Genomic DNA, 23,110 nt, shown 5'->3' with positions numbered 1-23,110 from the left:
CTAACATCTGGATCTGTGTTACTGGAGAGGGACTCCAAAGGAAAATCCTCAAAACCTTGCAGTTTATTTGTTCTGAATAAATACTTTTGATAAATGAGATGACATATTACAAAGCAGAGATGAAGTAATACTTTTTTCCATAAAGGTCATCCAGAAGACAAATGCTTTTAAGGAGAAATGTACATATATAGCAATAGCATTGATGAGCTTTGTCAAATTGCAGATGATTTTCCAAGCATGGAAGCCAGAATTCCCATGGCAACCCTCACAAACTTCTCATACACACACACACACATTTGATGTAGGTAGCAAGCCATATAATGTAGGAACAGGAACATTTCAAGTAAAGGGTTAAAAACTAAGCTAAATGTAATTTAAACCTTGAAACCAAATAACCCTCTAATTGTATCCAAGGTATTGTTTTCCTTCCATCCTATTTTCTGATTTTCTATATTCTGAAATCTATGTATAAATTGCAATCCAAGTGACAGATGCCAGTTATCTTTGTACCACTCCCAGAATCTGAATAAGAGACAAAGTGCAGTACCTCCTTTTGCTCCTCAGCACCTGTCTCAGCACTGGGGTGGCCAGGAGAAAGGGAGTTACCTTTCCCCAGTGTGTGCCAGGCTCCCAGCCCTCCACACCCTGCTCTGTGCCACCTCCTCAGTTTGGGGACTCTGTACCCTGTCCTAGCATGGCTGTAAAAGTCCTTATTAAACCTGGGTGAGGTGCTCAGTGTGTGAGCAGGAACCAGGGGCAGAAGTGGCTTTACAGCCCTTATGGAAAGGGAAAAAAACCTGTAAACAATGCCAGGGAATGTCTTCTATTGGTGTCACTGCATTTTAACCAGATAGGGCATGGGTTTTTTCAATTTGGTTATAAGAACCTGGCTGAGAGTTGCCAGGCTGACCCAGTACTGCCATTCTGTATTAGATGCTCTGGATAGGGTTGATGATCATCTGTACTGAGAGTATCTCTGTTTCAGCAAAAACTCACGCATAAAAGGCTAATAGAAATAAAAGGTTCTAGGTTCAGCCTTTAGCAGAAGTGTATTTCTTCATTTGCTGTACCTGCATGTGACAAAATGAGGCACAGCTGTATTTGTGTAATATTTTTAAATTCTTTTGACAGATGAGTGTCACAATGCACAATAATCACCACAGAAGATGATAGTTGATTTTTCCACTTTAGCACCTCCCCTTTTATACTTCATTAATTTTCTTTCCTACAATGAGATGGTAACAAAACAGGTGCAATCATAGGAATAAAGGAACATCTGGAATGCACCAATAAATATTGAACAACTTACTTTACAAAGTTAAGCTGCCACAATTAATTCACTTATAAAATTTTTCCTGTCCTGTCAGTGAATGAACACAGTCTCCAAAGAGCTATTCTCATTTAGGTATTTTCTCTCAAACCAAATTACAAATCTTTTTCTAACCTTGCTTTAGCTTTGCTTTTATGTCAGCTGAGTATCTGCCAGGTTGTTTTGTTTATTGCAAAAAGATATTGCAGGTGGGTCAAAGTAGGAGAGGATGTACTGAATTCTTGTAATAATTTGTCTCTTAATAATATAATTACTGTCAATTTCCACTCTATTTCGTAGACTCATATGGTATTTTTTAGGTTCAAAAGGACCCTCATAAATTTCCCTCTTTAACCTTTTATTAGATAGAAACTTTGGACTTTTGTGCTGTGTATATTGAAGAATCAAGCAGTGAAAAGAGATGAAAGAGCAGTCGTGATTCTGAAACTTCAGTGAGCTGCTGCTCATTTACAGACCTTGCCAGCCTTAAGGGCTTGGTACCAGCTTTGTGGGGCCAAAGCAATTCTTACAGGCTTGTGGGCAGGAGGTCCTGATGTTCAGAGCAGCTCTGGCTTTGCCTTCTAACCTGACAAATAATGCAGTGCGTGAGTGAAAAAACATTTCTCCACTTAGAAGTGAGGAGCTTTGTGGTAGTCGTACATGTTGTGCAGAGCATCTTGCTCGGCTCTCATTTTACGTACTATTTCTTTACCTCCTGGTGAAAACTTAATTTATTATTTAAATGAACACAACTCCAGGGTACAAATAAAAAAATAAACATCTTATTTGTTTTCCTTTGCAAAAAGAACCTGGTGAGATGCTTCACTTTGCAAAAAAAAAAAAAAAGGAGAAAATCGCACTGTAACATTGCAGCTATTTATTTTCTTTGATTGAAGACGTTAATTTTAAAAAGCAGTTCAGTTGCTCTTTAAGCCATAGTTAAAGAACAGTCAATCTTCCCCATGTCACATATTCAGTGTTGCTTTGATTCCAAGCAAGTTTCTTAGTTTGGCTTTAAGAGTAATGGCTTTCTGGCAACTCTTGGTTAAATATGAATGCAGACATGAGAATGCTTATTCCTTAACTAAACTTCTAAGCAATACAACTATCAAATGAATTATTCCTGCTGAAAACTCGTTGTCATGTTACAGTCCAGGTAAAAAATTTCAAACCTCAGATACGGCTTTTTTGCCTGTAGGAAAATGAGTACAATGGGGTTTTGATATGTTTTTCCAATTATATTTTAAACAAGGACATCCTCTTACTGTTCTTCATTTGTTCAATTGTGTGTCTTACCTAAACCAGGATGTACCCTCACTTTTCAGGTCCCCAAAACCTCCCAAATCTGCTGAAAGTTTGTGTCTGTCCCTTTCAGGTTCAGATGAGTTGTTGCTGCTCTGTTCCTCCCAGTGGGGCAGAGCCGCTGCCAACGGGGGGGGGCTGCATCCAAACATTGCTGCAGCTTGAAAATGCAACATAGTGGGTTTCATGAAGGAGTTTATGGTTCATCCTGTTGGCCAGCACTTCTTTCAATCACTCTGTACTCAATAAGGAGCCTCTGTGGGATTGCATAGATAAGGCTTCTCTCTCCCCACAGTGATGGCAGGACTAGAGTAAAGATGATGGCTTTGTGACATACAGCCAGTTAACAGAAGGTCCACACAGTAAAAGCTTCACAGCTATGCAGTGCTTTATGAATGTTTTGTTGTCCAAGTGCTTTCTGCAAAGGTTTTACTATCTCATCCTCTACTCACTCAAGTCAGTCACACCAGCTGGCAGGTAGGAGCTCCTCCATTTGTTAGAAAAAGGGTTATTTAGCCATTTTCTTTGAGTAAATTTAAAACATATCAGAGTAGCCTATTACATACACCTCTGCCCTCATCCATTCTTGAATGTGCAAGGGACAGTTGTCCAAAATAGTGGGCAGTGCTGATGTGTGATGTGAAAATGTGATTTAGACGTATGGAAGAAAACCACTGCATACTCCTCATGGCCTTCAAAGCTCCTGCTCAAAGGTTGCTTTAATGATTAATTGATGCCAGTATTATCCTTATTTTAGTGATGCTAGAAGTGAAATCCTGCCCACAGCTATCAGGTAAATGAAAAAAATTCAATACATAGAACACAAATCTTTTTAAAAGGTCACTATTTTGGGTAGAGGCTGACAGCAGCAGGGGCCAGAAGAACCTGTATTTATTTCTTTTTTCTCTGGACATGCATCTTGCCACACATCAGTTGTAAAGGGATGGAATCTGTATCAGGAAACCCTTTAAAATCACTCAGCACTGAAAGCCACTGATTTCTTACCCACATCCCTGTTTTACCTTTACTACCAGCAATTTGCTCTGGTGAAAGTTCCCCTGTTAGGTACCAGAGAAGGTTTTTGTTCTTTTCTTTGTATGTGTTTTCACTCTAACAAGAGCGAGATGCATTATTTAAAGGCCCTAGGTATGAACCACTGACATACAAAGAGGCAGCGTGAAAATCCAGTAAGAGGCAGACTGATTTTGAGTAATTAAATACCTTAAGCACTTTCTAATCATTAGCCTAAGAAAAGCAAGACTCCATAAAAGAAAAATCTTTGGAAATAAGTCTAAATATGCAATAGACTTTCTAAAATTGTAAGTTTCAGAAGTATTTGCATGACATGAAAAGGACAATGTTTGATTGTACTTAACAATAGACCTTATTTTTACATGAGGATAGAGCTACTAAAAAATCGGGAAAACAAATACATGGTCACAAGAAGGCCTCTATAAAACTGACTGTTAAAATCTTTCCCCCATAAGTTATGGCCTAGCTAAAGAGAAAAAGAAATTAAAAATAAATCATGAACATAATGAATGTTTTACCAAGAATGGAAAATGTCCAATGGTGCTTCTCATTCCCAAATGTCTCAGAAAGCAACCTATTAGTCTGGCAGACTATGCAGGTAAAATCAATGCCTGTAATGCCATCTCAGCTAACCCGACATTGTATGTCCTTAGAGGTGCCTAAATTAGCAGCATGATAGTAATTCTTGGTTACACTTACAAATTTCTATCCTTCCAGTAAGCCTGTTCAAGCTCAATTCCTTGAACTTTAACTTACCTGGTATTCAGAGTGTTACTGCTGTCTGTCTTGCTGCAATCCTGTTTATAGAACTGTACACTACAGAGGGATTAGGAGCTAAAAACAGCAGGCTAAATTGAGTATTAATAAATGCAAATAAATGCTCACTGGGGAAAAGCCAATTCTCCTATATATACACACTGATGGATATTAAATTATTCAGTAACCTTCAGAATAGCTCTTAATATTAGTGGACAGTTCTGTGGAATGGCAGCTCAGCATTCAGTGGTACTTCAAAAAATAAATTAGGAATATGATGACAAAAATCAAAGCGTAATTATGACAACATGTACATTTCTGGTGTGTCTGCATTTTGAGTACTGGTTGCAGCAGAACTAGAAAATACAGAGAAAAGCAGTAACAATGAGCACAGATGTCAAGTGCCTTTTGTACAATATGGTATTAAGCTATGGTTTTTCCTCTGGGAAACTTGGAAAACACAAGAGGTCTGTAAATTCTTGAGTGGCACAGGGAAGACAAATAGGAAACAGTTGCTCAACTCTTCTCAAAATTTAACAGGCAGAAGGCATTACCTGAAGTTATTGGGCAGATGGTTTAGGAAATTACAAAATTAATTGATTTTTGCTACATATTAAGTTGTGGAGTTCACTGATATTCAGCATGGTAAATCCTATGAGTTTAGGTGAAAAAAAAATGAAAGGGAAAGCCATTAAGGCTATTAAGCACACTGATAGAAGTTCTCATGTTAAAAAGTAATCATCAGGAAGGTAGAGTGGGAAAAGAGCACAGTCCAGCCACGTTGTTCTTCCCTGCCTCCTGCAAGGATCCACTGCCAGCACGGCTGGAGAAGACCCTGTGAGGCACAGTCCTTCAGCACTGCACTGCCCTCCTCCTGACACAGATTCACCTCTGCACGGGGAGTTGTCCACACTGGGAGAGATGCATGCTCCCTGCAGGATTTCAGGAGCAGCTTAACTGCCACTTTAAAGATGAAAAAAATAGCCGAGCTTTCACTACTACTTCATGGGGGCAGCATGAGAACACTCTTCCTAGCACTGCTGAAAAGGTCGTGCTGGTATTCCAGATCTCACTTGCAATATACATTTTTTAAGATCAAAGCCACAGAATCCTTGCCCAGCTTGGGCAGGTCCACAGCCACCCAGGAGCAGCAGCCATGTGCTCTGGAATTGTCTCCTGCAGCCATTAGCTGACTGATCAGAGCATGTGTACAAAATGCCACCACAAAAGGTGCAGGTGTTGGCTGAAGCCCTGCTCTTCTGCAAGGCCAGAGCCCTGGTTAGGCTGTCTCTGATTCCTGCACCTCATTCCTTCCACACAGAGCCTGTGGCTTGCTCAGACCTTAACCACCAGGGAGAACTGCAGAAACTACAGCTGCAGTCTGGAGGACCTTTTGGGTGGAATAATTCAGTGACTGGAAGACTTTAATACATATTGCATGAGTGAATCAGCTGATCATTTTAATGCAAACCTCTTTTATTTCTCTTCCACATTGACTATCTAAAGAGGGAAGAAGTTAAGCATTACAGGAGGGTCAGCCATGGGAGCAGAAGGTTTCACCCTGCAAACTCCAAATGGAAGTTCTTGTGTTGGCATCAGTGCTGTCACTGTACAAAGTCACTGTAAAAACAGTCTGTTTCATGAACTGTCACTTTTTCTTTATGCTTCAAAAAACGTCAAATTGAAGATTTGTAATAAACATGTAAATACTGCAAACTGAAAACTGAATTAACAATACTTTAAAGCAGCATTAATCTCACAAAACGTCTGGCATCTTTATGTCCTGTGTTGTCATAGGGCAACTAGCAAGATCTATTAAAATAATCCTAAAGTCCTAGCCCTTAAAGACTACACAAGGTAATTCTACAAGTACAAGAAATTACTCAAGAAAGAGAATCGAAGAAGTATGCTAAAATACCAAAATACTTCTAAAAAAGACTAGGATACAAAATGATGACAAACTTTCCTCATTAAAATTTTTATTAAAATGGAGCTATTTTTACATATTTAAAATATTTTATATCCAAATTACGCCAATATTTACGAAAACAATTGTATGCAAATGCATAAAAATATGTAAAATCAGAGCTAAGCAATATAAAGCAACATAAAGCATGTTTCAAAATGTATTTCAGGACTAGAATACCTGAGTGTTCAATAAGCTGGTTTCCTGCATTTCACTGATTTTTAACAGTTAAATTTAATAATGTAACTGATCTCATATAAAGCACTTTGGTTGGGAGAAACTGCACGGAAAAGGCAGAGATCAAGCAGAGATATTACTCAAGGCCTGTCTTCAGAATCTTCTTCCACATGAAGATCCACTGATTGAGATGCTAGGAAGGACTCCCACGTAGCAAGGCACTTAAAAAAACCGAACACATACATATGAGTACAGCAGACAGATTTCTGTAAACTGTTGGCCAAGGAGAAAAGGAATTTTAAAAAAATAGCAGAATACATACACATTGTCACAAGCTGCTTTTGTAGGACCGTGGTAAGAGCAAACTACGGTTTCCTAGGCAGCTCAGTGATATGCAAAATGTTAGCTAACATGCTGAGTGAGCTGTAAAGGTCAATTTTACATAATGACAAGCACACACTGTGAGCATTGTAATTGTATGTTGTAGTATGGAAGATGCTAACATTAATTATGCTTTTCTTTAATCTCTTCCTTTAGTTACAGGCAAAAATCTCTTCCAAATAGAAAGCACATTGTCAGGCACTGTTCCCTTGTAATCTCTGTGGATTCCTATTGTATACCCAATTTCCTTGCAAGTTAAATGAAACCATTTTTTTTTTTCTATATAAGGAGAGAATGGGAAAGAAATAGGACCAGAAAGGCAGGAGCTAGGAGTAGGGAAGTTGTTATTCCTTTCAAGTGGTATTTCTCTCTTTATGGAAAAATGTATTTACAATTGTAAAAACTTATTTTTTTTATTTGAAGCATCAATTCTGCAGGCAGTAAAATGAAAAAAAACCAACAAACCAACCCCAACCCCAAATGACTTTGGTTCAATTTGGCTTAAATGAGTGTTGGCAGCTTGGCAAGCCATTCTAAATCATAAATTAGTGTTGAGAGCCATGGCAAAGCTATCACGAGGTAACCTCTAGTGAGTTGATGCTTGTTACCCAAAGCACCAGGTTGTACTATTTCAAGTCTGGCAGTAGAACAGGAAAGGCAAATTCCTTCAATAATTTTCTTGTTCTGATGCTGTTGAAAAAAAGCCCTTGAAACTGAAATGTTCTAACAAAATTTTGACTTATACATTCATACCTATTGTTCTTGACAATGCAGCTTATTTACTACTTACTCTACACAGTTCTTTTCATGAAGAATCTTTATTATGCACAATAAATAAGTCTTCTGAAATTTCTCCGGAAATATATATTAAAATCTGGACAGCAGACTCCATTTATCTGAACTTTGAATTAAATCAGTGCCCTGAAAACAGCATCATTTCCTAACTGAAATCTTTTGCCATAAACTATTCAAGCCACAGACATTTGCTAAGCCCAGCTCATTGGAACATCTCATATCCATCTGTCATGGCTTAGGAGACATGGAAATGACCCAGCCTGAACTTGCAGCCACCTAACTTTATTAGACATTTCTTGTGAATGACTTCCAAACTCTGTGATTAAATATGGAGATACAGTCATACTACACTGAAGAGCCTAGGTCCTGGTATAACTGCCTATTTGTGTGCAAGCAGATGAGTGGGAGGATCTGATATGTTAAAGTATAAGCTCAAAGAGAAAAACAAAGAATACACACAGGATGACTAGAGCTGGGGGAATTCGTGATGACACAAGGACGCAGAACCAGGGATACCCATAAAATTAAGGGTGACAAAAGTAACAAGGAAAAAAAAAAGTCAGCAGTGGCTTTGTCTCTGAAGACATAAGAAAGTAGAACATGTGGGTCTGCAAAAAAATGAGAGCAGTTAAACAGCCAACTGAACTAAAAGATCACAAAGAGAAAAGTCTGAGCTTATTTTTGCATAGGTTTTTGGTTATTATTAGACACAGTAGAGATAATTTCTGTTATTCACATTTTGTCCCCTAGACTATGGATACCATGAATTTACTTCCCCAGTCTTTCTCTTTTGATCTTGCTTCCAAGTCACTACTGCTGCTATTGCACACAACAACATTATGCTGCTGTTCAGAGTACATCTAAGGTTCGAATTACTGTGAAAAGAGAGGACTAACAGGATAAGATTCATGTGGAAATCTGCTTTCTTCATTGATTTTTTGGAGAAATGTTATTTTGAAATGGTACACCATGGAGAAACAGTGAAGTTACTGCCAGCATGAACAGTGAACTGCAAGTGTTGAAAACTGATTTCTGATTTAAAAGGTCTTTTTGACCTTTTGTATAAAGCCTTTAAGTTTGATCATTAGATACTCCCCTATTTCATGTGACACTGTGGCAGCTGAGTCTATCTGAGAGGCTTGAGCTGGAACACAGCATCTTGGTTTTGAGATGGCAGTGAGGCAGCTGCTAGCAATGTGTCTTCACTACAGCACTCAAACTCATCAATTTCTGTTGAGCCCAGCCTGGCTTACCATCCTAGAAAGCTGCAAGGCACAGCTGTTTTTCTAGGCTTTTTCTAAGTGTGATGCAAGAAAACATCACTTTTTCTTGAAGAGTCTTTTGTTAGCAATGACAAATTTTTTTTCTGAATCGCAGTTTAATTTAATTACCACATAAGTCCATGTTTTGTCATCCCATAATTTCAGTAATGTGTTTTAAAATATATGTATCAGCACTGGCTGCAATGTAAAAATGGCTTTGTGTTACCTTTGCAACACTGAGCCAAACTGCACACGTTAAAATGCAATCACAATACATTGCTTAACCAGATAGATACGATCTTCTGAAGTCTGTCCAGACAAAGATGTAAAGCATTTTTTTCACACAAGTTATTCAGCTTTTAATTTATCTCTGATTATATAACCAAAACACATTTTTCAAAATATAAGAGCAATGGTGGCTCATTTCACTGCCAGACATCACAGTGCTGCTACAGCTGACAAGTTTTATAATTAACCACACCAAAACAAAACTAGGTCTCTCTGCCTTAGGCTCAAGCTTTTCATATTGTGAAGCATGAACTGCATAAACGACATTTTGTTAGTGATGTATACTTCAACGTTATTACAAAATGATTTTACTCCATTCTCCTGGGAGGTTGAAAATGGAGATCTAAGTAGAGGATCAGCCAATTTTCACAAAGGAGACAGAAAGGAAAAAAACCCAGAAAATCCAAACTGAGGAAATGAAATGTGTTTGCACAGGATTGAAATTCATAATCCAATTACTTGCAAAAGCCCAATGGAAAACATAAAAAAGCCTAAATACACAAAATGAAATAGCAAGAACTTAAATAAGGCTACTTTACCTAAAGAATTCTGATTACTACTGCAGGACACGTAGATACAATTCTACAACATCATTCTTAGAAAAAGCAGAAAAAAGCTTTTCATATAATACAATTGCATATATAATGAAAAAGGAGATATAAAAATAGAACATGAAGTATGGATGCTAGCAGAAGCAGTGTGTCACGTGCCATGCGTGTTTGTGTTCCAGTTCCCAGTTATCCATGGCTGATACCTTAAAAATATCATTTATGATGGAATTTTTTGGAGAGGAATCTGAAAATGAAGTCTTGTTTGTGTCTGAGAGAAACAGAAACTATTTTTATGATTTCTGAGTGCAAGGAAACAAAAACTAGACTGCACAGAAATATTAATTCCCACTATGAAAAATGTCTTCCTAAAATTATTTTTAGAAAGTTTTAGAGGCTGAAGTGAATGAGGGTTCAAAGATGGATCTGCCTTTGAAGCAACATGCACAGAGACAAATGGGCTCAGACGTGAGAGCTTTTGAAAATCTCGTGAAGTTTGGTAGCTGAACTCCCAGGCATGGCTAAGGTAGGATGTGATCAACACGCAGGAACTTTCTGCTACACGACCAAATGACTGCCTAAATGCATCACTACAGAGGCCTCTAGGGCAAACAACAAATCTCATCTATTTTTCTACAGCTTTTACCAGACCGAGAGGTACATAAGGGCTTTGGAGTTAGAAGGAAGTTGCTGTAATGGGGAACGAGTATTGGTTTGCCCCACTGAATCTTTTGGATCAATTTATGCCTGTATAACAATGTTGGTCACAGAAATATACCAAATTATGCTTGAAATACTTGAGAAAATCAGGAAATTATTTGTATTTTTGAAAAATAGTAGGGTGTGTCAATACCCTACCAAGAATCTGACTATATCAAAGGTAACTGATTATCTGATTACAATGGAAGGGTTTAACAGGATTAATTTCACATGAGATAAATAAAATCAGATGCTATGCTTTAAAACAAAGGTTCATCCATCCTCAAGAAAAAACACATTCTTTTAATGCCAAAACTAACTATCATCCCAGAGCAGGAAAAACCACCAATCTGTCTGCATTTCCTAGAGTGCCTAACAAGCAGTGTAAACCCAAATTCCGGTATATTTGCAGGATTTACAATGTCTAGCTAGCCTTTGGGTTGGGCTGTAAAACCTAGTAACTTGTTCTAGTGGTGTTCCTGAAAAGAATGGGTTACCAAAATTCTTTGCTGAGAAAAATTGAAGTGGTTTTCTTCCTTTGATGCTGTATATGTTCTAGGCACTATACTAAACACATGAGGAAAAAAAGACAAATTTAGCATATGTTTAATTGCTTCTGCTCTTTGAAGCCAGAGTTCCACAGTGCCTGGTTTGGTTTTGATAATCTGCAGCAGCAACACTTCAAATGTGCCAGCTAAATAATCTTGCCAGCACCACCACCAACTCTGTATCCTGCTTTGGGTTTAGTAATGCTGCATCTTTAGAATATCTATTTCTAAATTAATGAAAATACTCATGGTGACAATCAGTTTCTCAGATGAAAGCTCCACCCTGTGGACAGTTTATGATTCCAGCTGTTTGGCAGATACCTCTTCTGGACTAAGCCGTCAGACAACGGTGTCATGCCTAAGGCACGATGAAAAGGAATAAAATAAATGGTACAGTGTTAACACGTGCTGAATCAATGCTATTTACTTCAGAAATAGGAGTAAAGTTATGAACTTTTAAAAATTAAAACCTTTTCATATTGTTTCAGAAAGTCCTCCTCATTTTAGCAATGCATTTACTGTCATTATTAGTATTTTTTTTGATTTAGGACTTTGTGGAATACAGAGAGACTTAAGGATGTATTCAACTGTTTTCCAGAGGAAAGGAAGTACAGAACTGTATGAACCCTTGAGACCAGCTACAGGAATTCCAAATGATTGGTCAGTCATGGTAATTCTTGGCTCCTAAATGATTTTAAATATATTATAACAAAGCTTGCACATTATCACATGAAAGCTTTTGTTTTCGTAGGCCTGCACAGGAGCACCCTGTAAATTTGCAACACTGGGCTTTCATTCACATCTTTGTTACCACAGCACTGAGAGACACAAAACAGCCACAGAAACAAAGGAACAGTTCTTATTCAAGTATAATAATTGCAGATAGCCAATGAACCAGAAGACTACAGGAATAGCTCTTAAATTTGTAAATCCAGAGAAATGTAATTACAGGTAACACTTAAGAATAACACTTCATTAATGTGAACATTAATTCAGCTTAAGGAAGAGATACTCTTTTATGCTAGCTAAGTGATGCTTGACAAGTTGACAGCAGAATCCTTAGGCAACTACAATTAAGAAAAAACCCAAACAAATGTAAGGTCATATTCTTTCCCCATATTGTGACAAAGATGAAGTAACATTTTAGAAATTCTAGTGTACTTTGACATGCTGCTATGTTGTTTTTGACCGCAGTGGCTTGAGTTTTATACAGTCTTGAAGGACTGCATTCTCTACTGCAGCAACCATCAGAAAATACAGGATGCCTGTCTCTCATTACTCTGTTCGTGGAAATTTAATGGATGCAGAGAATGATCATGAACAGAAATGACTCCTGGTTTGGTTGTGTGCCTGGGAAATGCAGTCAGCAAGGGGAATAAGGAGAAGCACAGTGAAACGCAGCTGTAGAGAAGAGAAGGGGACATTGCTCACGGAGAGGCAAGAATAGGTTAACTGAGGAGTGGGGGAAGTTGTGGAAAGGATGAGAAGCAGGTAGTCACTAAGAAACCAGGAGATGATTCCTCATAGAAGTGGGACAGAAGAGCTGGGCAACTGAATCATATTCATAGCATCCATGGTGCTAAAATGCACAGAACATGGTCTGGGGAAAAGAAAAGGCAGGAAATAACACGAGGGATGCTAACAGCAAGAAAAGGCTTAGTAAGCATCAAATGATGCATCAAAAGTCTGAATGAGTAACTTCAGACATGTGAAAGAATGCTAATGAAGCAAGTAATAATTGTAAAAGTGAAAAACACTGTAACAGACACTGTGTTTGTGCATGAGTTTAATGAGTCAGACTCAAACTATTACATTTAAAGTAGGATTCTCTTTCCTACTGAAAGCATAAAAATAATATTCTGTTTCTCAGGTTTCTGAGATTCCCTTCCTGAAGTTTCACTCCCAAACAGCAGGAGCAGATGCCAGAGCTTCTTCTCCTGCTGCTTTCAGGAGTACACACTTGTAGTTTGAAATATATGAGCCTCTGATAGTAATCAGTAATCCCTTCTCTAGTAATTAACCATCAACATTAACCATGGCTCTTAAATAAACGCATTTTAGGTCAAAACTCCCAATCAAAATATTAACTTTATCAAGTTCTTTTGAATATCAGGATTAGATAATGACTTTCTGATGAATCAGAATGAAATTGGTAAGCCCTCACTTTGCAAACAAGGAGTGATAGAGTTAGCACAATGTTGCTTATTATTGCAACTGCTGTAGTAAGATAAGGTGCTTTTTCTAAAATGTAGATCTACACAAAGATGTAGCAGCAAAATCATTTAAAGATTTCAGTATTCGAGAAAAGCACCAACAAAGGATCAGTATAAACCAATTTTTCTGGTATTTGAGGGGCTACTTAAGAAAAACCTCTGGCAGTTACAGAGACAGCTGAATAATTTTCTGCAGTTTTTGCCTTAAGAGTAGTAATTTCATGTACAATATGAGCTTTGGTATTCTGAATTAAACTTCTATTTCAGCAAAAAGCATTTCTAGACAGGAAAAAGAACCAAATAATTATTTTTATGTTTTAGCTAATCATTCACAAAGAAAATATTCCAATATATTCAGCATTGTTTTATTATACATATGGCTACTATAGAAGTCGGAGACCATCAATAAATGAAGACAATGTGAGAGGATGCCAAAAGCTGGCTGCCTGATTTCAGAAAATATTTTGATCTTAATATGTAACAACAGATTGTCAATGTCCATGCATCTCACAGACTGCATGTTAATTAATTAGACTTGATGATCAAGAGCTCTGTCTTTTCAATTATGTTTTAACAAAATGACTTGTAAAATCAGGCCACTGCCATTGGATAATGGACAATCCATAAAAGACTCAGACTACAGGACTGAAGTTACAGGTACCAAAATATATCTGTGAAAATGACTAATTTATGACTAATAGATGGCTCAGTGCATTCCAATTTTTTTCCAAAAGTAAGGAGAAATCCTTTAAAAAACTTCAAGACATCTGGGATATTTTCAAAATGTGCATGTCAGTCAACATTGTGTTCCCCATGAGGAAACTTCACAGAATGCTTAATATATTTTGTTACATGTTTTCAAATTCTCCTTCTTAGTATATATTCTTGGAAATTCTTACCAAGAATATTACCTGCAGCATTTGAGCTGAAAATAAAAATCTAACAGAATCTCACTTAAAGGTTTTATTCATGCAGATCTGAGCCTTACAGAGGGCTTCTTCATGCTCTCACAGCAAAATGTTTCCAAACTGAAATATAGCAGCTGACATTTAACTGAAAAATATGTTCCAAGTTGTTGTGGTTAGTAAAACAAGAGTGCCCTCTGTCGATGATGAACTCAGGATCAACGACTTGGGCAAAATAAAATCTATTCTCCTTGAAATTGGTCAAATTAAGGATAACTGCCTCCCTATTCCCACAGAAACTGATTCTGAAGTTACCAAATGTTTGAACTAAGATGGAAAAATTCCTCTTTACAGAGAACACATGGACTTCTTCACTAAAATAATGAAAAGATAACACTTTTGTGAGAAAGTGTATTACCTCTTCATAATAACGGAGATTATTCTCAGCCACATTAGTGAATGATGATCTCATATCCCACTGCATGTTCTGCTTCCACCTGTCCCAATCCGCTTTCAGAGCATTATTGGCACGTTCAACTTTGTCTTCAAGTTTCCCAATCTCTTCTGAGAACTAAATATTAATTATAAACATTAAAAAAATTAGGAAAATCACCATTTCCAAAATTATTGAACTCGACTGTAGTGGAGACAAAGAGAACTGCAGAACTAAGGCTGGTATTTAACTTAGCAAAAAAAGTCATTCCTCAGGGATAAGTTTAAAATTAATTCTTAATTAATAACTCACTACAATTTCTGAAATATTAATAACAGAAAATATAGACCAGAATTAAAGTATTCCTGGAGATATTTTTATTCTCTGAGAAGTTACAGAGTCTGGCACCTCTCCACTAGCACTTGACAGTAATGCATCTAAAAAGTAAAATATAGAGGGCTTTACTGAAGCAGAATCAATTGTACAAATTAGATTTGGCCAGAAAAACTGGGAAAACCCTGACAGAATCTTTGACAACAGGAGAAAACAGAATAGGGAGAAGACAGCAGAAATCAAAATCATAAACTTTCTGATTTCTTGCCTGTCACATTACCATCTTTTCTTGTAGAACTGTGCATGACCATATGAGGGGAAAAGAAATACAGAAGCAGAGAAAGAAATTAAATGAAAAGACTTCTACAGAGAAGAAACTCTTTCACAGCAATCCAGGACCCAAAACCTTGAGGGGTATTCTACAAACATTACGTGCTTCTAATTACTATAGATGCACAAACTGACTTTCCAGCTAATGGGAGTAAGTGGACAGCAGCCCTCTCTTTAATGAGTTTTTTGGTCTTCTCAGTAATTTGGTTACCTATTGTCATTTACTAATCCACTGTGTCAGTTCTGGCTGGCACCTAGTCACAGAACAAGGTACATCTCCTGTGGCTACAGTGCAAAATCATCTGCTGGGACTGCAGAGCCACTGTCTGCAGCAGGAGGCAGGGCAGGCACAAACACCACCAAAATAAGGAACATCAAGCAGGAGAACTTAATTCCCTGAATTGCTTCCTTTGCAACTCAGGCTCCATAAATTTCTTCTTCTTCCTTATATTCTGCCATAAAGCAAATAGTTTCTTCCTCATACCACGCCTGTGTAAAGTTGGATAGCTACTTTTGCTTTCTGCAGAGCTGGTGTTTTCATTGATAGAAGTTCAGGACTCCAGGACTAACTTCCAGAATTTTTAATGAATGCTTACGCTACTGGTAGAACAGAGAAACGTCAGAATTCAGAGTGAGACATGGAAAGTCTTGGTGCACAGCCTCCAGCTTGGACCATGCAAGGGAGAACAGTGATCCAGTGCAACAGCAGTGATGCTGCCATCAGACACAAACTGAATCATCAAACACTGCCTGAAATGGTCATGGAATCTGGATCCCATTCAGCTCTTAAAGGAGCCAAAAACTACTTAGCTAGTAACACTGAAAATTTCATCTGAATGGACGTTATCCACAGTCCATAATAAACACTTTTAATTAGACTTGATTTCTATACTGATTTTCTTTGCCACACTTCTAGATTAATGAAATACTGGTTATTAATCAGGAACAAAGTGAAAAAAAAAAAACTTTCTACTTTACTGAAAAGTCCAAGTTCAATTATCTGACCAGACCACTAATCAAGCTACAGACAAGGGTAATTTCAACTACCAACACTGTATTTGAAATAAAAAGGTTAATCCAAAATTTAAATGTGGGGAAATTACCTTTAAAGGAATTACAGACAACTGGATTTAGTATTTTAACCAAGGTCTATGCTAATTGCCTTTCCTTCAAATACCAAAAAACGAATACGCACAGAATACTGAAAATGATGACATTTTTAAAATGATTTAGAGTAGGAAAGGCAGTTGAATACATTCTCTGCTTTTGCAAAAAAAAAAAAAGTTCCTATATGGGATTGCACTAGTCTACACAGGTAAAGAACTTCTCTGACTTAGAAGTCCTGGCTGCAGTGGCTTCCCCTTACCTCATTCTCTATAACTTTAAGTAAGTTATTTTACAGGTTTTTTTTATCTGGCCTTTTCTAGGAACTAAGAATTTCTTCCACACTGTAGTCACGACATGATGTGGACAGGCAGACTCTGTTATACAACTCTGCCTGGATATCAGGTTAAACATCCCACTCTAAAGCCCCAAAGAAACCACATCTTGTATTAAGGCAAGAGTTGTATTAAGGTCTGAAGACAGCATTATGCCATGTCACCATGTCAAGTAGAGACATTTAAAATCTACTTTTTCAAAATGAAAAAACCCATCAGTGCTACTCTCTTTAGCTGCCATGACAGCAGAAGTGAAAGAAGAATGGCTTGGTCATAACAAAAACATCTACCAAGTGTGTTCCTCGTTTACAAGGTGTAAATTGTTGCAACTGATCCTGCAAATTAAACAGGATTCTGAATCCATTTGCTTACATTGATCTCACCGAGGCAGCCAGTGAGAGAAATGAAATCTCCCATCAGTGATCGCCAGAGGCCAGCACAGCGCTAATCAGACATGGGACCAGGGCACAGGAGGGTGGGAGCCAGGTGTTGCTAGGGCAGAGTGCTACTAGAGATGAATGGTGTGACCTGCAGCCAAACGACCTGACCCAAAATAGCCAAATCACCTGGTAAGTGACACATTTTACACTATCTCACTATACAAAATAGCATGGATTTCTATCTGCTATATGAACTAATCCTACAGCTTGGTGATACTAACCCCCTTTTAACCTGGAGTTAAAACACAAAATATATTCAGAATGTAATAGATTCAGCATTTCATCTCTTTTACTATTCAGTTTCAAGCCTGAACACTAGAATCCTTAAGTTGGCATTTAATGCTTATCTCGCTCTGTCAGAGCACATTATACCAACCTTTTGTCATAATTATTATCAGCCCTAGTAGCAAGACTAAAACTGTTAAAAATGCCCAAACCATAAAGGGATACACTAGCATTTCTGTGTAGCCTTCAGGATGGGGTGTGGAAGTGATGGAGCCGCATATCCCAGTATCTTTACAGCCACAGCTCTGGAGGTAAGAAATGTCTAGATAAGCAGGAGGCTACCAAAGTCCTCTCCAATATCTCTGCCAGAGCCTGCATCTAAAATCAGTCTTCAAACTATCCATACCCTGAACAACTGCCTCCTTCGTGGACCAAATTTTGGAGTGGAAACCAAGGTTCTGGCTTTTTTAGCAGCACCACAAGCAGCTTTCTAACACTGTTCAAGAAAGCATTTTCTTTCCCAGCCAATGAGCCTAATGTCCCATAAGGTTTAATTTGCAATTCCAGCCTATTTCATCTGCACTGACCTTGGGGATGTTTTGCATTCTTCTGCTGTACAACCTCATGTTTGTTAAATCATTTAATGTTTGCCGTGACCAATGCTAAATATCTCACAGCCTTTTATCAGCTCTAATGACAGTCTGAGACTCCTTATCTATGGTGGAAATGTACTTCAAATGAGATTAGGCTTCATGCCACTCATTGTCAGCAAAATTTCTGGCTACTAGATTGCACTGACAAGTTCAATCTGACACCTATGAGATCATTAGAAGCTACAGGAGTTCTGCTTAGGAATAGGTATGTGCAGATGCACCCTAACTCAGTGTTTGACACCCATTCCAACAACACACCTGTGTTATAACCACCTTTTATTATGAAATCAGTCCGGTTAGAAGCATCAGAAAAATATTTCAACACAAAAATGAAAGCATAGTAAAAAAATGACCAAGAAAATAGTTAAGTCACTTGAATGGTTAAAAATAGCAGTACACCCTTCTCTGTTGCCAAACTACCCTTACTAGAAAAAGGCTTCAGCTTCTAATTAAGAAAAAGTCTTCAGGATACAGCTGCCACTGAGTTAGAGAACACAGGATTTTATTATCAGATTAGACTAACAGACATCTGTTTTACTGCTCTTCTGAGACTGCAAGGAGAATGAGGCTCTCAAAAACAGGATTCTCTGAAATGAGTAAGAAATAGAGGGGCTGGATAGATAAAGCAAAGTTCTGAACACCTGGGCAATCACAGTGTCCAAAGCCTTTACCAAACTGTAAATGCAGATATGGAAACACATCTACAGTGAAAAAAAAAGTTTGGGCAAACTGATTTCAAAATCCTACTGGAAGCAAATACAAACATCTCATGATGGAGTACTGTCAATATCAAATCAACATGGTATGACCAATACTATGCTAAAATAACAATATTCCTTTTTTAATTGTAACAGTTCAGGAAAAGGGAGTGCGTGCACATTGTCTGAGAACTCCATCAGATTGTAACAGAAATGCATCCTGAAAATATGGCACATCCTGCCCGGCTGTGTTGTCTTTTCTACAGTAAACAACAATCAATCTGACTGCTAAACAAGCTGTATGGAGCTGAATTCATCGCTGAATTCACCTGCCTTGGTACCGAACTCCCAGCCTAGGGGGCTTCTCCAACTCACCATTCTCCATACATTTTATAAGAGCTTCAAGCTTTAAACTAAGGAAAAAGGACAGGAGAAGCAGCAAAGAAAGCAGAGAAACAAAAACAAATTAGAGAACACAAAGGCAGTAAGTAAAAATTTCTGCTTCAGGAAAAAAAAACCAATACCAGAGATATTTACTTAATGTCCCACTGCAGTACACAGAGGCAAATTGTTATATAATATACCATAGCCATTGTAGGTATCAGAGATCAGTAATATATTCTTATTTATTCATCTCAGTGCCAAAAAATCAAATGAAAATACGCATTTCAAGCACCAAAAACGATCTACAGCTCATCTTTACATGGAAACTAATTACAACAAGCCTAATAAAAAGTATCTGAAATGTTAAGAATTTTGTCCTTTGATGTACTAAAAAGTTACTAGTCATTTTTGCATATTATTTACACTGTATAACACTTGGCGTTAATGCTGTGCTAAAAGGACATTATTTAGGCTGGAAAGTTTAACAATCAAAAATTTAAAAAATGCCAATTCTTATCCCAGAAGTTGTTTTTAATTGGCTCACTGAGCCTTCCTGATGGTTTTGGGAATGCCTGTCCCCATGGGCTACCAGTTACAGTCTGACTTCACTAGAACAAATGAAGGTGTCCATACTGGAAGCAAAAAAAATATCCCTGGGCCCAACTAGAAAAAACAGAAACCTGAAAGAACAGAATGCAGAACATTTTATTTTAAATAAGTTAATGAACAGCTTTGCTGATCCTAATCACCTCCTCTCCCTCTCCTACATCAATGAAGCAGCAGCCACAAGAGCACTGCAGCAACTGTTACCTTCTTTTAACTCCAAGTGTGGAAGTATACAGAAAAGCTGAAAATAAGCTGTGGTACAGTCTGTGTTGACAAAGCCCAGTGGTCGCCCACTATGAGCAGCCCCTCCCTCCAGCAGCCCAGCTACTGAAGTGTTGCTTCTTTCTCATGATGGCCTTTGCCTGGCACAAGCAGCTACCAGAGGAGTAGAGACAGTGCCCAGTCCCAGCACGTGGCTTCAGAGGGGACATGTCCTTCTTCTGCGCACCTCCTGCAGTTACAATAAGGCCTGGAAGATTCCAGCTTTCTGAACATACTCACCAGATCCTTTTCTGTCTTTTTATGGGCTAAAGCATCCACTTTGGAATCGAGCTCGCCTTGGATTTGGTCTCTCCTTTTCAAAACACCCTTAATATAGAGGGGGAAAAAAAAAGTAAACTGCACCAAATTTTAGCTCTTTCAGAAAACCATCAAACAACTTGGCTATTTGATAAACAAGATCACAGAATGATACCACTTAATAATTTTGACATATGTTTTATCAAAAAAAAAAATTAAATCATAAAGACTTATTTTTTCATACCTCTATTTTTTCTTACATGTTTGTCAAGAATCTTACTAAATCCAAAATCAGTGTCACAAGGATCTGCCATACACAGTATCACTGCCAGTTGTATGAGCAAAACTGCTACAGCACTTTATTTGGTATCATCTTAACTTACCATATATTCATTTTAAATCAGCAACATGAGTTTGCCAAATCTCACAAACAGAAGTATCTTCTTTGAGTAAAATTTACAATATAAAGTAGACTAAAAATGGTATACAAAGCATTACTGAAATTGTGACTTTGACCTTTAATATTATTTTGTAAGTGCCAAATGGAGTTGTGACAAATCAGAAAAAAAAATCAGAAAAATCAGATAAAGTTATGGTAGAAATGATGGCTTTTCTACCATTAATATATGTGCTTATTTTCAGCATATGTAATTTTTACCTCCTTTGAAACTATCTAAGCAGGTATTGGGTTTTTAGCATAATGTCAAAAAAAATTAGAAAGGGGAAGGAACATTACTTGTTAAGCTACATAACAGAAGCAGTATTACAGATTAGTCCATTTCCAATGCTCATTTGCTCTGAGACCTTGATGAAGCCTTACAAATGTCTCTTTGTCTTAGCTTCCTCACCTGTAAAAGTACACTCAGGTATGCTTATCTTGCAGAAGTGTTGCAAGGCTTTGGTCCTTTTGAAAAAAAATCAGAAGCAGGACATATATAATTAAAAATCTCAAAACCTTCTTTTACATTACCTCACCACAACTGGTTTTACTGCTGCTTCTGCAGAGATGTTCAGTATTCACCTCTAGCACAGGGCATGCTGAAACAGCACAGGGCACAAGCAGCTCTACCTTCTCTAGCTCTCCTATTTGACTGAGTTCTCTCTGAAATCTTGATACTTTTATCAAACACGATAGAATAATTTAGGAGGTTAATTTTTAAATAATTTTTCAATGTTTCTTTTTGAACAGGTAGTCACTATAAAAAATTGGTAAACTTGACTTTGGGCATTTCTGAGCAATAGATTAGCAATACAGACAGATGTTCATCAATAGCTTGGAATCTTTTGGTTAGATAAATAAAGAAAATGTTTAGCTGTAAGCACAGAAGCAAAACAAATATCTCAAAAAGCTTTCCTTCATAATACAATTTTTTTTCTCTTTTTTCCTATTTCTTTTGCCTCTTTTAAAACTTTTAATGACTGCTTGGCAACATTTATCACAAATACACTTTGAATTACAAGACAAAACCAATTATTTTAATACTAAGGTGCTACATTTACAGACAAATGCTGACTTCTAATGGCAAACAGAGGCACTCTATTTTTAAAACATATTATTATACTTTTATAGGTTTTTTTGTGTAATACTTAATGGTACTCTGCCACAAAACCCACAAATAATTTTATGTGGACCCATAACTAATTAATGCTGTAATTTGTACCCTGAGGGATAGCAGATTTGCTCTGTGGGTCAGTTAGGAAGGGGTTGGTCCAGATGTAAATATTTCAGCTATAAATTCACCTCTTTTCCCAGTTAAAGGCTGAACTCGCAACACTGGAAAATACAAGGTCCCTGCAATGAGGGGTTAACCACACCTCTGAAAGATTTACTAGTGGGTGACTTCCTCAGGGTGTTTTTAGGTATTTTACTTTAGTGACTAGTATTTCTCTCTCCAAAGTGCAAGAGGGAAATAGGCAGTAAGTAAAAATAAAAATCCATGGTGAATGAAGGGAAAGGAAGGGTTGAAGGGTTGTAGTGTAAGAATGAGCTACTGAAGGAAGATTTCTCCTCTGGACAGGACCTCATAGCAGCCTAATACTGTGTTACAAGTGCTGCTTCAAGAAAGCTACAAGCAGGAAAAAAAATGCAGTGGGCAACAGCTACTTGTAAGGTGTGCAGGAAGAGCCAGGTAGTCATCCTGGGGCTTGTCTCCAGAAAGTTCTCTGTGCTCTGGACAAAACAGAACGTCTGAGAAAGGGTGAGGGTGAGCCAGGCTGCAAAATAGGAGGCAATGGGCAGGCAACATCTCCTCAGTAGCATGAAGACTACAATTGCTCATGGGTAACAGACTTAGAAATTCTGAAAAATAAGGCTGGAAGTGGGGGAGAAGAAGACCTGCAATTGCTAGTACAGCAACCTATTCAGATCTTTAAGCAAAGCAGTACCTACCTCCATCTACCAGCACGTATGTGCAAATAATGAGGCCTGTGAGATACAGGACATTTTGTACAGCTCCTTTTTCTGTGAAGCTTGTTTCAAAGACAGCAGTCATTGCAGCGGGGAATTCCTAACTCTTGGTAGTCAAGCCGTACTGAGGCAGTGGCAATACTCTTCACAGTGCCACCAAAGGCTCGGTTAGCTTGGGTCTTGCTCTATCCACGGCCTGTAAGACTCACTCAGCCCCTACTCAGAAACCACTGCAGCAGGAGCTGGGTTCCCAGCAGTAACACAAGAGCAGATTCTGCAGCTGGCATTGCTCAAAACCTAGACAAAGAGGGGTTTGTACACATGTTCTGCTTTCTGAAGGCAGCAAAGTAGGAATTATGACATACTGAATTCAGTTACTTAATTATGTTGATTATCCACCAGCACTGAATATATCAACTCTGGAGTCTGATTTTTTACATCCTCTCCAAGCATAAGAAAAAT

The 23,110-nt window shown here is 37.8% G+C and overlaps 1 protein-coding gene across 3 annotated transcripts in view; it reads right to left on the bottom strand.

The window, feature by feature from the left end:
• Positions 1–6,360: 6,360 nt before the first annotated feature.
• Positions 6,361–23,110, bottom strand: part of SNX7 (sorting nexin 7) — a 29,232-nt gene continuing 12,482 nt past the window's right edge. Inside the window, exons 7-9 of one of the 3 annotated variants that reach the window (XM_039555888.1) lie at positions 20,224–20,310; positions 14,600–14,752; positions 6,361–6,763 (exon numbers count right to left, since the gene is read on the bottom strand). In XM_039555888.1, the coding sequence (XP_039411822.1) occupies positions 6,683–6,763; positions 14,600–14,752; positions 20,224–20,310 (321 nt within the window). In that variant the 3' untranslated portion in view covers positions 6,361–6,682. The other 2 variants (XM_039555887.1, XM_039555889.1) reach the window with 2 other exon arrangements.

Source organism: Corvus cornix, chromosome 8 (genome assembly GCF_000738735.6).
Source record: "Corvus cornix cornix isolate S_Up_H32 chromosome 8, ASM73873v5, whole genome shotgun sequence".
Lineage (NCBI taxonomy): Eukaryota > Metazoa > Chordata > Aves > Passeriformes > Corvidae > Corvus > Corvus cornix.
Note: the sequence above shows the minus strand (reverse complement) of the source record. Positions and strands in the feature narration are given on the sequence as shown.